At 30.5% G+C, this 13,769-nt stretch overlaps 1 protein-coding gene across 1 annotated transcript; it reads left to right on the top strand.

Annotated features, from left to right (window-relative positions):
- Window positions 1-42: 42 nt before the first annotated feature.
- On the top strand, window positions 43-9,579 carry LOC127713059 (protein ABHD11-like). Its single transcript, XM_052219662.1, has 6 exons — window positions 43-221; window positions 3,394-3,541; window positions 4,652-4,825; window positions 6,211-6,393; window positions 8,250-8,434; window positions 9,298-9,579. The coding sequence occupies exons 1-6, from the start codon at window positions 142-144 to the stop codon at window positions 9,440-9,442; spliced, it is 915 nt and encodes a 304-aa protein (XP_052075622.1). The 5' UTR covers window positions 43-141; the 3' UTR covers window positions 9,443-9,579.
- Window positions 9,580-13,769: the final 4,190 nt, after the last annotated feature.

Below are 13,769 nucleotides of genomic sequence, written 5' to 3'. Positions count from 1 at the left end.
TTCAGTGTGCTTATTATAGTCGTGTTCACAGGAAAATTTTCAAGCATTAAATTGACTGAGACAAAATTTTAGCAGACAGCTTTTAGATGTCAATTCCACATTTGAGGACACTAAAACAACTCCAGGATAACTTCAAATTTAATGGCTTTTCGGAGGGCAATTTGTAAACCATCAAGCCTCTTTTATTTCGCTGTTAGACAAAAGTCATCTCAAAAACCCAGGTAAATTCAATTTCAATACGATTGCTACAGGATCAGGATAGTTGAGGTTCACCATTTTTAGATATATGACACTAACAGTAATATGATGAAATATATTCATATGTCATGTGTGTCTAATGTTATCACTTAAATCCCCATTGAGATTTTCCTGTGTGATAACACTTATTGCAGAGATTTGTTTTCTTTTAACGTTTTCTTTAAAAAAGGCAAAATTTCAGGGCTGTCAAGTTTTCATGAAGCAAAAAATGCATGAGATTTGGCAAAAATTGTAAAGATCAAAGAGAAAAAAACACTAGATCAAAGGAAAATGCAGCCAAATAAGTATGAAAATGTTTGAGTCTTGACAGCATGGAAATTTATTATCAGTAAGGCCTTAATTAATTACGATTCGTTCAACTCTGGTTATTAGAGTTTGTTGAGTTTACTGAGTTTCAATCGAACCTACCCGAGTTTGACCTTTGAACTTACCCGAGTTTATTTCAGGATCAACTCTGGGTTGAGGCAGGTTTATACAAAATGGTGACTAACAAGAGCAGAAAAGAAGAATATTTATGAGACAAAATAGCTGACAGTTTAAAAAATACAGACAAAGAAAGGGGTTGTTGAGATAAATTTATTTATTGGCTGTATTTAAGCATTTACAAATATTTTTGATGTGTAAATACTGTTGGTGATGTTTATCAAAAGAACAGAAAAAATTTAATTTTGGTACGGTACTTTTAGAATGATGGAATAACTAATCGAAGAATTCAAATTTAGAAAAATATATCACATTAATTAGCGAATGTGCATAGCTCATGAGTTAATTATCAGTGTTGTTCGGTCACGAGTTGAATATTATTTGATAGTTGAATTCTTTGATAAGTTAATTTTTTTTTTATGACATTAATTGACAATGCACTTTTTAATCGAAATAATGGTAGAAAATGTAAGGAACTATATTTTTTTCTACGCATTACAATTTGCTTTGATAGAACATCATCCATCTACAACACCTATTGTTGCATGATACCAGAGTTAAAGAAAAGTGGTGGTAGGAAGGTTTTTGGAATTTTGCAATAGAAATAGTAGTGAGGACCAGCAGATTTTTTCAAGAACCACCAGAGAAAAAAGATTTAGAGAACTCTGGTATCGAGATTATTTCACATGTGAAATTATTGGTTTTTATTTCACTTGGAAAGAGAGGTGAAAGATACCAAAGGGACATTCAAACTCGTAAGTCAAAAATAAACTGACAATGCCATGGCTAAAAAAGAAAAAGACAAACAGACAAACAATAGTACACAAAACACAACATAGAAAACTAAAGACTGAGCAACATGAACCCCACCAAAAACTGGGGGTGATCTTAGGTACTTCAGAAGGGTAATCATATCCTGCTCCACATGTGGCATCCCTTGGTGTTGCTTATGTTAGTACAAACCCGGTGATAAGTCTTATTCAGTAGGTCACATTCGAGGAAAAGGGGACAGGATTGTAGTTACAACAATTGGAACATAAATCACATTTATTCATTGCAACCAATGTAATTATGTGAAATGTTACCAAAACTCATTCCCTCTATTTAGGGGACGACAGGGCAGGAGGATTTTGAAAATGAATATACTGGACTGGTAAGAACTGAAAATTAATTATGTTACAAATTTGAACATAAAGTTGTTCATTGTCGACGTCAATTAAAAACAAAATTAACAACTGCTGCTTCTAGTATATCTTCCATTTTAAGAGTATATCTTAGTAGAGTTTTCACTTTGATTAGGGAAGGTTGCACACATGCGCATTAGCACTATTTTATAACTCTAGTCAACCCGAGTTGGATGAATCAAAGTAAACCCCTGTGTTGCTCTTGACACTAGATGGTCTCTCATGTACTTTAAATTATTACAACACCATTAGAAATTACAAATTTACCACTGTCTTTATAGTGCAATCATGTGAAGTTGACCATATTGACACATTGTGACACAATTCAATTACTCTTTAGTTATGTTTAAAAGTACTCAGAAACTGTTTGACAGAAAGCTTTCATAATTGTTAGGGTTAGTTGTCTTTGTATGTTCTTTACCAAGCTACATTTCCATATGTCTTCAATTTGATTTGACAAATGTAATGTTGCAATGACACGTTGTGAACTTAACTTCTTTTTAAGGAAAGCTCACATATTTGAATTAAAAATTGTTTGCCATCATGTGTAGTTGACAGGAGCCTTTTATAGTTGACTATACATTATTTGTTTTTCTCATTGTTGAAGACTGTACGGTTGCCTATAATTGCTTACATCCACTTCATTTGAACTTGGGTAGATAGTTGTCTCATTGGCAATCATACCACATCTTCTTATCTTTATAGGAGTTATAGGATTTTGACTATTTTTTTTAAAGTATTATGACAATAACAGCTTTTGAACACAACTCCTCTGAGACCATTTGACAGATCAGATCATTTTAAGGTGGTACATAACACTACAGGGAGATGACTCTGTAAAAATCAGCTGAATGTTTTAATCACGATCTATTGTTAAGGAAATATTAAGCTTCTCAATGATCAAAATAAGTGTTTGTCAAACTGCTATATATCCAAAGAAATTTTCCGATAAAGTGTGTGGTTCAAGTTTTTTGAATTTTTTATATTTTTGTCAAAGGGTCAAAGTAAATATTTTGTCAAAATTTTATGAAAATCAAAAGAGCCAAATTAATTTTTGTCTAGGTGTTTGTTACTACCTTAAAAGGACGATGGTAATAGGACTAGTATTATTTTTAGAACATTGCAATAATGTCATGTTGAGAAAGCTTCTCTTAGACCATTTGACAGAAAGCTCTCATGCTTGGGAGTATTATTTTTAGAAAATTGCAATAATGTCATGTTGATAAAGCTTCTCTTAGACCATTTGACAGAAAGCTCTCATACTTGGAAGGATTATTTTCCATCATTTTTAGTTGAGCATATTATACATGTACCATCGTTTTGATTTGATTGTTTTTATAGGAGTTATGGTCATGATGGTACTTTACAATATTTTGACTATTGCACCGCAATAACACAGTCATTGTGACTCTCAATTTAAATCCTAATTTATAGAGCGCAAGGGGCATTTCACTATGCCGTAGAAATCTTGTTATACCTTAATACTAGAAAATAATTTATAATATTATATATACAGTTTGCATTGCAGTCTTTCAGGTCAGGGAGTATGTTTGTCATACAGAAATTACCAAGAGCCCGGCAGTTCTGGTACTCCTGTTGTCATAACACATGGTCTTATGGGAAACAAAGATAACTGGCATTCTTTATCAAAACTGTGGAGTAAAAAGGGAAGACAGGTATACAGTTTAACAAGAAAATAAGATGCTTAAATCTGCATCATTTGTTCCCTGGTAAATGGTTGTCTCATTGGCAATCATACCACATCTAGATATCATGTTTGTAGATGTCAGACTTTCAAATTCGTGCATTATCCTATGTCACAATTGTACGTGCAATGCTTATGTTATTTTGCATGTTTCGTCAAAGTAGGAACCGATTGTTCATTGTCATATCATTTACGCCGATTGACCTCAGGTCAACTGGTGTAACTCGTTCATTAAAAACAATTTGAGATTGATCTATTGAGTTTTACAGAGCAGTTATTAATTACAAACCATATTATAGTATTCAATAGTAGATTGGTATGCATGCATAAGTACTATTACATGATTGAACAGATAACAGTGAGATAGCTGTTTAGTAACATATATATATATATATATATTCTCAAAAACTATATTGTTTATGAAATAACAGGTAGTTATTAACTCAAAATATAGTTCATATCATGCTTCTGAAAAATTTGCAATTAAAAGTATGTACGTGTATCTACTATAAATGAGTAAACTGAACAAATTTTTGTTTAGAAAGTCTATAAACATAAAATTTAATTGTTTGAAAGAGAAGGTTTGATTTCAAAATCCTGTAGACAGTTTTTTTTAATACTGTTTAAAGATATATAGAATAAAAAGAAATCTTACAATGCAATCTTATGATATCATTAAATTGTCTGAGTTATCCCCCTTTAAAGATAACATTTTTTTTCATAAATAGGAAATAAATGTGTTTTCATAAATTCTTTTATTACTACAATGTAAAAACATATGGATGTCTTCATATAAATAAACATCCATTAAAAGGAATCACACTTTTATTTATTAAACTTTACTACTCTTAGCAAAAGTATCTACTTGCCAAAAGTCTGTATTCAAGCCTTAAGAAAATGTGTACTTTGTTGAACATTTAAATTTGTGGATTACCTTTACCCACGAAATCCACAAAAATTGGTATCCAACAAATTATAATAAATCCACAGTATATATAATAATTAGTGATAAATTTGTATATGGATCATATAACTTTTGTGAGACATTATGATGGTACATGTACATTATATTTTACAATAGGTTATAACAGTTGATGTCAGGAACCATGGAGAAAGTCCACACACCCAAAGTATGGATTATTTTCTAATGAGTGAGGATATCATTAATCTATTAGACGAATTGATGATAGACAAGGCTTGTTTACTTGGGCACAGTATGGGTGGAAAAATGTCCATGGTCACAGCTTTACAACATGTAAGTACATGAAGTAAGAAGATTATTTTCACACCAAAGAATGTACACATTATCTATTGATTTGTCAATTACATAAACGCTGGAAAAAAAATTAATTTGTTGGGTGGTTATCAAAATTGGAAGAAGTTTTTGAACAGTGAGACCTGTCTAAACAGAACGTTCTGTTCAGACTAGACAGGTGTTCAGTTTAGACATGATGAATCACTAATGAATATTCATAATGTGTCTTGATTCAGGGGAGCCTCGGTGGCCGAGTGGTCTAAGTAGTCCAACTACTGTATCACTAGCCAGTCAACACTGAGGTTGTGAGTTCAATGCCCGCCCGGGGCAGGTGCACTCGACTCCAGTCTTAATTGACTACAATTGTCAGTTTTCCTTCCGAAGGTCGTGGTTCTCTCCGGGCACTCCATCTTCCTCCACCAATAAAAAATGACCGCCACGAAGTAGCACAATAATGTTGAAAGTGGCATTAAACACCAATCAATCAATCAATCTTGATTCATGTTTTTGACTTGTCTGCAGTTCCATTACCAAAGGTTTTATTTTATTATTTTGGTTCCAGTTGGATATCATGTAGACCTTTGCAAACAAAAAGTATAGAACTCCTCAAAATTGTAATTCAAATCAAATAGTGCCAAAAATATGGGACAATGATAGAACTGCCTTATTTTTAATATGAATGAAAAGAGATGTGGGGTAAACATCTATGATACACAACCCCATGACACAAATAACAGAAAGACATCTTTAGGTACATTTTAAAGCTTGAAAGTCATTCAGATATAAAAAAGATCATTTGCAAAAGTAGCTGTGTGATATTTTTATATCTATTTAATATAATTTAGAGGTTATCTTAACTTCGTCTGAAATGTCTGAATAAAAAGAAATTGGCTATTTGAGAGTTTAATTTAGTTTTTCAGATAATTATTACATGTAATCCTTGTAAATTAAGAACATTTAGACTTTTCCCTTGCAGTCAAATCCATTATGGTTGAATTGCTTTGCAGACAACAGTTGTTACTCACAATATGTATTGTTTTGCACATGTAAAGTCAGCTGTTGAATTGATCTTAATTGATCACAAGCTGAATCAAAGTATATGAACAGTACTGAACTTTCCTCAGTGGATATATCTGAAATAAATTTGACATGCTTTATTTATTTTTTGCAGTAGATTCAGAACAGTTCCAGTCAGAATGGTTTTGTCAATTCAAAATTTATTTACCAGTTTGAATTATATTGTTATTTGAATTTGTGGTATCGATATTCATACTGTTACTTACTGTTACACATGAAAAATGATTTGGGTAACCCATGTAACAGTTGGTAGGATAGCTAAAGCCCACACAGGATGTTAAATAATTTAATTTTATTATAAATTTCAGCCAGAGAGAGTAGATAGTTTAATTGTAGTAGACGTTTCACCAACAGTTAGTCCTAGAGCTAAAACATATCCAGCCTTCTTACAAATGATGCTGAAAATTCAAGTACAGTTATACATGCAACAAGATCTTCCTGTATCTACGGCTAGAAAAATTGCTACCAATATGTTAAAGGAAGTCGAACCTGTAAGCACTAGGATGAGTTATTTCCCCTTAGTTATCTACTGTATATCCAGATTTTGCGATGTTTTAATAAATGCAAAAAAATTGCAACAGAATAGATTGAAAAATTGCAAAAAAAAACAAAAACATGCATTATAAATTTTGATAGCATTATTTGTATGTAGCGTTTCATGAAAGCACAATAATTGATCTCAGATCTGTGTCTGTTGCTCAAAAATGGCAATAATGAATGCACAAAAAATGGCAATAATGAATGCACAAAAAATGGCAATAATGAATGCACAAAAAATGGCAATAACGAATGCACACAAAATGGCAATAATGAATGCACACAAAAATTTCTGTATTTCCAGTATTAACTATTTGTAAAGTATGAATATTTTATATAATTTTTATTCATGAAATTTTGTTATTGGTCATATTTGTTGAAGTAAGTTATGCTTAATCATGTCATATATGCAATACTTTTTTGCATAACAAAATTAGGACTCAACAGAAATTAATGCTGACAAAACAAACAAAAATTATTCTTTATCGACCTAAGATCTTAAGATTAACAGAATTCAGCATTATTTCAATTTTTTTTTTTTTTGACACACATTTATTGTCTTGAATAGTATGATAAAAATTAATAGATGGGAGGTAACTCAGGTCAAATCAATAATTTTCACCAGGATGATTCTTAACGTTTTCCACTTGAATGAATATTGCTTATTCACAAACATGAAAAAGAAGTTGTTTTTTATAATGGTTAATGCATGTTTATAATAGTTGGGTTTTACTTGAACATCAACCGAATTTTCAAACGACATCACTTATTCATCTTATATCAAATTCTATTTAAGATATGCCGATATATATTTTTTAAAGAAAACATCATATTATCTCAGCATTGCTATTTGCTAACTTCTACATTATTTGGTCTATTGTGGAAAGTTGTCTCATTGGCAATCATAACAAATTTTCTTATTTTTATTTTGAATAAAAGTTTCTTGTGAATAATTAACAAAGAAACAAAAGTAAATTTCCATTGTTTAGTAACAAGTGACCATTTTTTTATGCTTGATTGTACATGCAGTTTATTCTTCTAATGTACTGTATAAATTATGGTTGGTAATATATTTATGGATTTGTGAAAAATTCATATTTTGTACATGATATAAGATTTTTAGGAATCCAGGTTGACTTAGTTTAGAAATTTGTATCCATATTAACAGTCACAACATCTGATGTGTATAATGAATGATATCTAAGCTTTGAGTAGCCTATGCTATATGCATCTTTAATGATATGTATACTGTAACTATAGCTTAATATGCCATATGGGTTTTGGTCATTGTTGAAGGCCTAATGGGACCTATAGATGTTAACTTCTATGTCATTTTGAGGAGAGTTTTCTCATTGGCAATCATACTACATCTTCTTATTTTTATATCTTAACAATATTTGGTTTTTCAATGCAATGAATTTCAGGAGTTATGCCCTTTAAATAAAAAAAAACAAAAAACAAGGAAGACTAGAAGATTTCAAAATTTCATAATTATAGCTTAATTAGATCCTTAATCTAGCTTTGACCAAATGCCATGTAGTTCTGGAAAAAAAGTCAAACTCAACATTTAAGATTTTAGAATTCCTAGTTTAAAAGTTACGTCTTGAAAATTGAAAAATAATCAATTTTAGTGAGATATTTATTCTTAGTTCAGTGTAATGGCATACATGTAGCAATTTAATGGTATAGAATTGATATTTCAAATGCACAAAATAATATCTTTGGCATATATTCTTCATACTTCAAATTTTTGTTACTGTCTAATCAAACAGACTTACAAATGATAAAAGAGTTAATTATACCTTTTCAGGAATCCCTTGTTAGACAGTTCCTAGCATCTAACCTCATACAGAAAAATAACAGATTCGTGTGGAAAGTGTTCCTGGACAGTATCATAAACAATTTTAGTGATATTTGTGGTTTTCCTGAGTTTACCAATGTGCAATATAATGGACCTACTTTGTTTGTCGGAGGATCTGAATCAAAATATATAAGGTATGTAAATTCAGGGCTCTCGGTCATAAAACTATACCTTGTACTCGGAACCAAAAATCCAGTATTTTGATTGGTTGATTCCAAAGTCTGAGTACGCTAATTGTGCTTGAAATTTTTTATGACTGCAAGGCCAGAAATTAATGTATTCATCTAATCCTGTCACATTTTTCGCATTAATACAAACATTGCAATAATTTCTGAATTTAAAGTAATTCATTTGAGGATGTTCAACGCCACCTTTTGAACATTTAAACCATATTGGAGTCAGTTTTGTAGAAGACTGACCAACTGACTTTCAAGAAGAAACTGTATCAGTTTAAGATATGTTTAATGTACCTTTCCATTAGTGTAAATGACCAGAGGAAGTCTTTAATGGCTACTTGTACAAATGCCTGAGTATACTAATGGTGAAGGTGATATGATTTATACAAAGAGGCTGTTTATTATCATTTTATCTGTCCAATAAATCTGACTTTTAGTATATAACAAAGAACTCCCTGTCTATTCTAAGACTAGTAACTGTTTAATCTTAGTATCTTATTCAGCAATAGAGACTTGATATGTATTAAAGGAGATTTTAGGGAAACATTAAAGAGTCAGCAATCCAAAAACTAAGTACTGTGGATTCAATATTTTCATGGGATACCAATTTTTGTGGATTTTGTCGATAAAGGTGAACCACAAATTTAAATGTTCAAATAAAGGCTTGTTTGCTGACTTTGGCAATGCCACAAATTCAAATATCCACGATAGTAAAATTTTCCTAAATCCATGAACAAAATTGGTATCCACGAAAAATAAAGGAATCCACAAAAATGAAGGAAATATCAGGAGTAAATTATTCTTTTTTTCTTTTTTTTCAGTGAATCAGAAGAACCAGAAATTAAAAGACTTTTCCCAAAATCTCAGATACAACATATCGAAGGTGCTGGACACTGGGTTCATTCTGATAAACCTTCAGCTTTCTTAGATGTAGTTAACAAATTCTTAAAAGAAAATGAGGAATAATTTATATATTTATTAAATTTTTATATTTAACATACATGTATTACATTTTGTGAAGTGACCTTATATGCTTTGAAAAAATACCAATGGTGGTCTCATAAACTCTTACTTATAAACGATTAAAGAAGTAGAAATGATAACTCTTTGCTTGACTATCAGGAAATGTCCAGATTTATACCAAGATACAGACAGTTGAACCACGAATATAAATGTCCAGCTGTAAACCTTTTATAGGCTTGAATGCAGACTTTGGAAAAACCACGAAATCCAATATCCATGAAAGTACAAGTTTTCCGCCATCCACAAAAACTAGTACCCATGTAAAAAAATAATCCACAGTAGTTCAAAATAGGTAAGAAGCAAGTGAAGTTTCAGGTGATAAAGTTTCTGACAGTCCTCAGTGAAGATGAATATCTCCAAGCTATTTTTTTTTTAGAAAAGTAGCAGTAGGATAGATCAATCAAAGAATTGAAAATTGCCCCTAAAAACCAAATTCCTAAAATCATATATATAAATTGATTTTTACATCAGTTTAATAGCACAAGCACATGAAAGATCACTCAATAAATATCAGTCCCTATATATGATCATTTAAAGTCTCTGCCCAAACCACATACTAGATTTTTTTTTTAAACTCTTTCATATGAATTAATCCCATTCTTTATGGCATGTTATTTTTACTTTAAGGGAATTTCAATGAGTTACTACTCTGTTGTTTTTTTGATAAGTGTTTAAGTTTTTAAATTGAACTAATGACAATTTAATTGTTGCTTTTCTCTCTCTTCTGTCTTGAATTAGTTTTAATTGTTCTGTCTGGACCCTTTTAAATTCTACTTTATCTATATCACAATTTTGGTCTGGAGCATATTTGATAGGGTTATTCCAGAAACATTTTCAGCTTATATAGTGAACAAAGGACACCGACCATCTGGAATTGCTTACACATCAAACTTGAATGAAGGATGTAGAAACTTCACTTTGTTCTGCAATCTACCTTTATACTTTACAAATACAGGTTGACAGATAACATGAAGTAATACATGTAGAATATATTAAAAAAGAAATAGGAAAAGGAGTTACACATATAAAACATATATCTTAATCTTCAAACCGGATGTGGCTGAAGCTAGATAAAACTTTTTTTGGTAAAGATGAAGATTTATATGTGTGTGGCATATACATACCATCATTTAAATCTCCAAACTACAACAATGAATATCAGAACCTTGAGTTAGAAATTAGTATATTAGCAGGTAAGGATAAGATTTTAATCACCGGAGATTTTAACTCCAGTGTATCTACTAGTGCTGACTTTATTCTTCATGATGACATTAATGATTATTTATCACAGTTGTTACCAGATAGTTATAAGTCAGATTATGAGATGACAAGGAGGTCACAAGATAAATTATTTAACTCTCAAGGGAGACAACTTTTGGATCTCTGTGCTGCTGCCCAACTCAGAATATTAAACGGTCGATTTATAGGTGACATTTTGGGTAATATAACATGTTATAATACAAAGGGTTGTAGTGTTGTAGATTATGCAGTTGCAAGTATGAGTACTCCCATCATTGAAATATTTCAAAGTTCAAGATCGGCCATCACCATTCTCAGACCACTGTCAATTGGCAACTTATATAACATGTAATTTCCAGACGTGTTAATATCAAAACAAGATTTTAATTATAAATGGACTAAACTATCTAAAAAGTTGTTGGAAATGGAACTGACTAAATCAGATATTTATGAAGAAATAGCCAGATTTCAGACAACAAATTTTGAAAAAAACTTCAGAAGGAATAAATCTTGCAAATAATAAAATATGTGATATATATACTAATCTATCAGAGAAATGTATGATGAAAAATTGTTTTTAAGAGACAAAGAAGAAAAAATAAAGCACCATGGACAGATACTGAATATCTGGAATTAAAAACTGTTCAGAAGTTGAGCAAAAAACTAAAATTATCTCCCTTTGAACAAACATTGAAATTAAAATATTTTTGATACTGTAAACGATTGAAAAAGGCCTACAAATTTAAAAGAAAACAATATGAATAGAATATATTAAAAAAACTTAAAAACCTTTCTCCAAAAGAAAGTAAAGAATTTTGGAATATTATAAAAGGAATAAATAAAAGAAAAACAGACTCTAATAATTCACCAATTTTTTATCTCATTGTGCTAGCTAAACACTTTAAAACACAAGGACAACCAGACATTATAGATACAAAGTTCAAAAATTTACTCTCTAATGAGCTAGAAAACAGAGAACAAAAACTAAATGAAAAGCAATCAGATGAGCTATAAAGATATCTGAAATAAAAAATGTTATTGAGTCGTTGAAGAATGGTAAAAGTACTGGACCGGATTTAATTTATCATGAAATGATAAAGCACAGAAGCCAAGTGATGTTAACCACATTAGCTAAATGCTTAAACTCATATAAGATAGTTCAATTTATCCAGATGAATGGAATAAATCGTATTTAATACCTATTTTAAAACAGGGAGATATACTTAACCTAGCCAGCTATAGGGGTATTTATGAATCGTTTAAGTAAGATATTCAATTTGGTTATAAATAATAGACTGATAATAATTTTTGAAGACAAAATGAATTCATCACAATTTGGATTCAGAAAAAATAATAGAACTTCAGATAGTCTCTTTATCTTAAAAACTGTTATTAATAAATATATAAATAATGAAAAACAAAAAATATTTGGATGTTTTGTAGACTTGAAGAAGCCGTTTGACTCAGTTGGGAGACTAGGCCTTTTATATAAATTAATTAAGAATGATAATATTCAACCTAAACTGTATAAAGTGTTAAAAAAAATGTATGAGCACTGAAGCTTTAGTTAAATATAAAGAAAACATATCTGATTCTGTATTTATAGAAAGAGGCTTAAAACAAGGTGACAGCCTAAGTCCTAATCTTTTTAATATATATATATCTGTAAGATCGCTATGGGGCTCATATGGAAGGATCCTATCCTTTTACGCCCACCTTATTTTGGTACACTTTTATAACTGATACAAACATCAATCCTGTATGGTTTGGTGAAATACATCATACAATTAAAATTTATAGAAAAACTATTTGTGTCCTCATCAATTACTGAACTGATACATTACTGACTCCCAATGACATCCTATACTAATTTTAAAAGCTTCCATAGTTTTTGAAGTAATAACTTCAACTGGTAGGTTATTCCAATCATTTATTATACGTTGTGAAAAATGTCTTAAACGAAAAGAAGTGTTACATCTAGGTTTCGCTAATTTCCAATTATGCCCACTGGTATTTGTCTTGGTAACTGTAAAAAATCTTTCATAAGATATATCTTCGATTCCTTTTATAATTTTTAAAGCTTGTATCATATCACCTCTTCGCCTTCTGTGAGTAAGAGAAGGAAGTTTAAGTACTTTTAATCTTTCTTCATAACCCAAATGTCTTATATCTGGAATTAATTTAGTTGCTCTCATCTGCACTTTTTGTACTGCATTAATATCTTTCCTCAAATGGGGATACCATGTTGTGATTCCATATTCCACGTGTGGCCATACCAACGCAACGTATAGTCTTAAAAATGTAGATTGATCTTTAAAGCTAAAAGTCCAGTTAATCAAACCAAGTATACTATTGGCTTTATTTATTTTACTTGAAATGTGTTGTGAAAATTTAAGATCCTTTTGAAAAATAATTCCAAGATCCTTTTCTTGTTCATCTTAGTGATATCAATATTGTTCATGGTATACACATTTTTCATATAAATGATCTTCCAGAAATTTTTGACAAGGACTGTAAACCAGTCATGCTTAATAAGATGTCTTTCAATTGTCTTATGTTTGCAGATGATTTGCTTTTGTTGTCTGAAAGTGCTGAAGGGTTACAGCAGTCATTAGAGAATCTAAGTAACTATTGTAAAAAATGGAAGTTTTCAATAAACATATATAAAACCAAAGTGATGGTATTTCAACAAAAAAACATACCATACACCAAAGCAGAGTTTACCTTGGATGGATGTATATTAGAAAAAGTATTAAAATATAAATATTTAGGTACATGTAATATAATAGAGGCTTCTGGTGAATTCCACACCTCCCATTTGGAACTCTCTTAAAAATGTACAAAAGATCTATTCAGTATGTTTAAAACTTTGAACAATATAGAAAATATACCTACAAATATGCATAAAAAACTTACTGAGTCTTTAGGTAAGCCAATTTTAATGTATAATTCAGAAATTTGGTATATGGACTATGAACAAATTTTAAAATCTCAGTGTTGAGCAGGAAATAATAACAAGCATTTTGATTTA

The sequence above is a fragment of the Mytilus californianus genome, unplaced genomic scaffold (genome assembly GCF_021869535.1).
Source record: "Mytilus californianus isolate M0D057914Y unplaced genomic scaffold, xbMytCali1.0.p SCAF_8, whole genome shotgun sequence".
Taxonomy (NCBI): Eukaryota; Metazoa; Mollusca; class Bivalvia; order Mytilida; family Mytilidae; genus Mytilus; species Mytilus californianus.
The sequence above is the reverse complement of the archived record's forward strand: the minus strand, read 5'-3'. Positions and strand labels throughout refer to the sequence as shown.

Coding starts and splice junctions, on each gene's coding strand:
- LOC127713059 (XM_052219662.1), top strand. CDS start 142: ATGGCTTTTCGGAGGGCAATTTGTAAACCATCAAGCCTCTTTTATTTC. Junction 4,826..6,210: donor TGGTCACAGCTTTACAACAT/GTAAGTACATGA, acceptor TATAAATTTCAG/CCAGAGAGAGTAGATAGTTT. Junction 6,394..8,249: donor TGTTAAAGGAAGTCGAACCT/GTAAGCACTAGG, acceptor ATACCTTTTCAG/GAATCCCTTGTTAGACAGTT.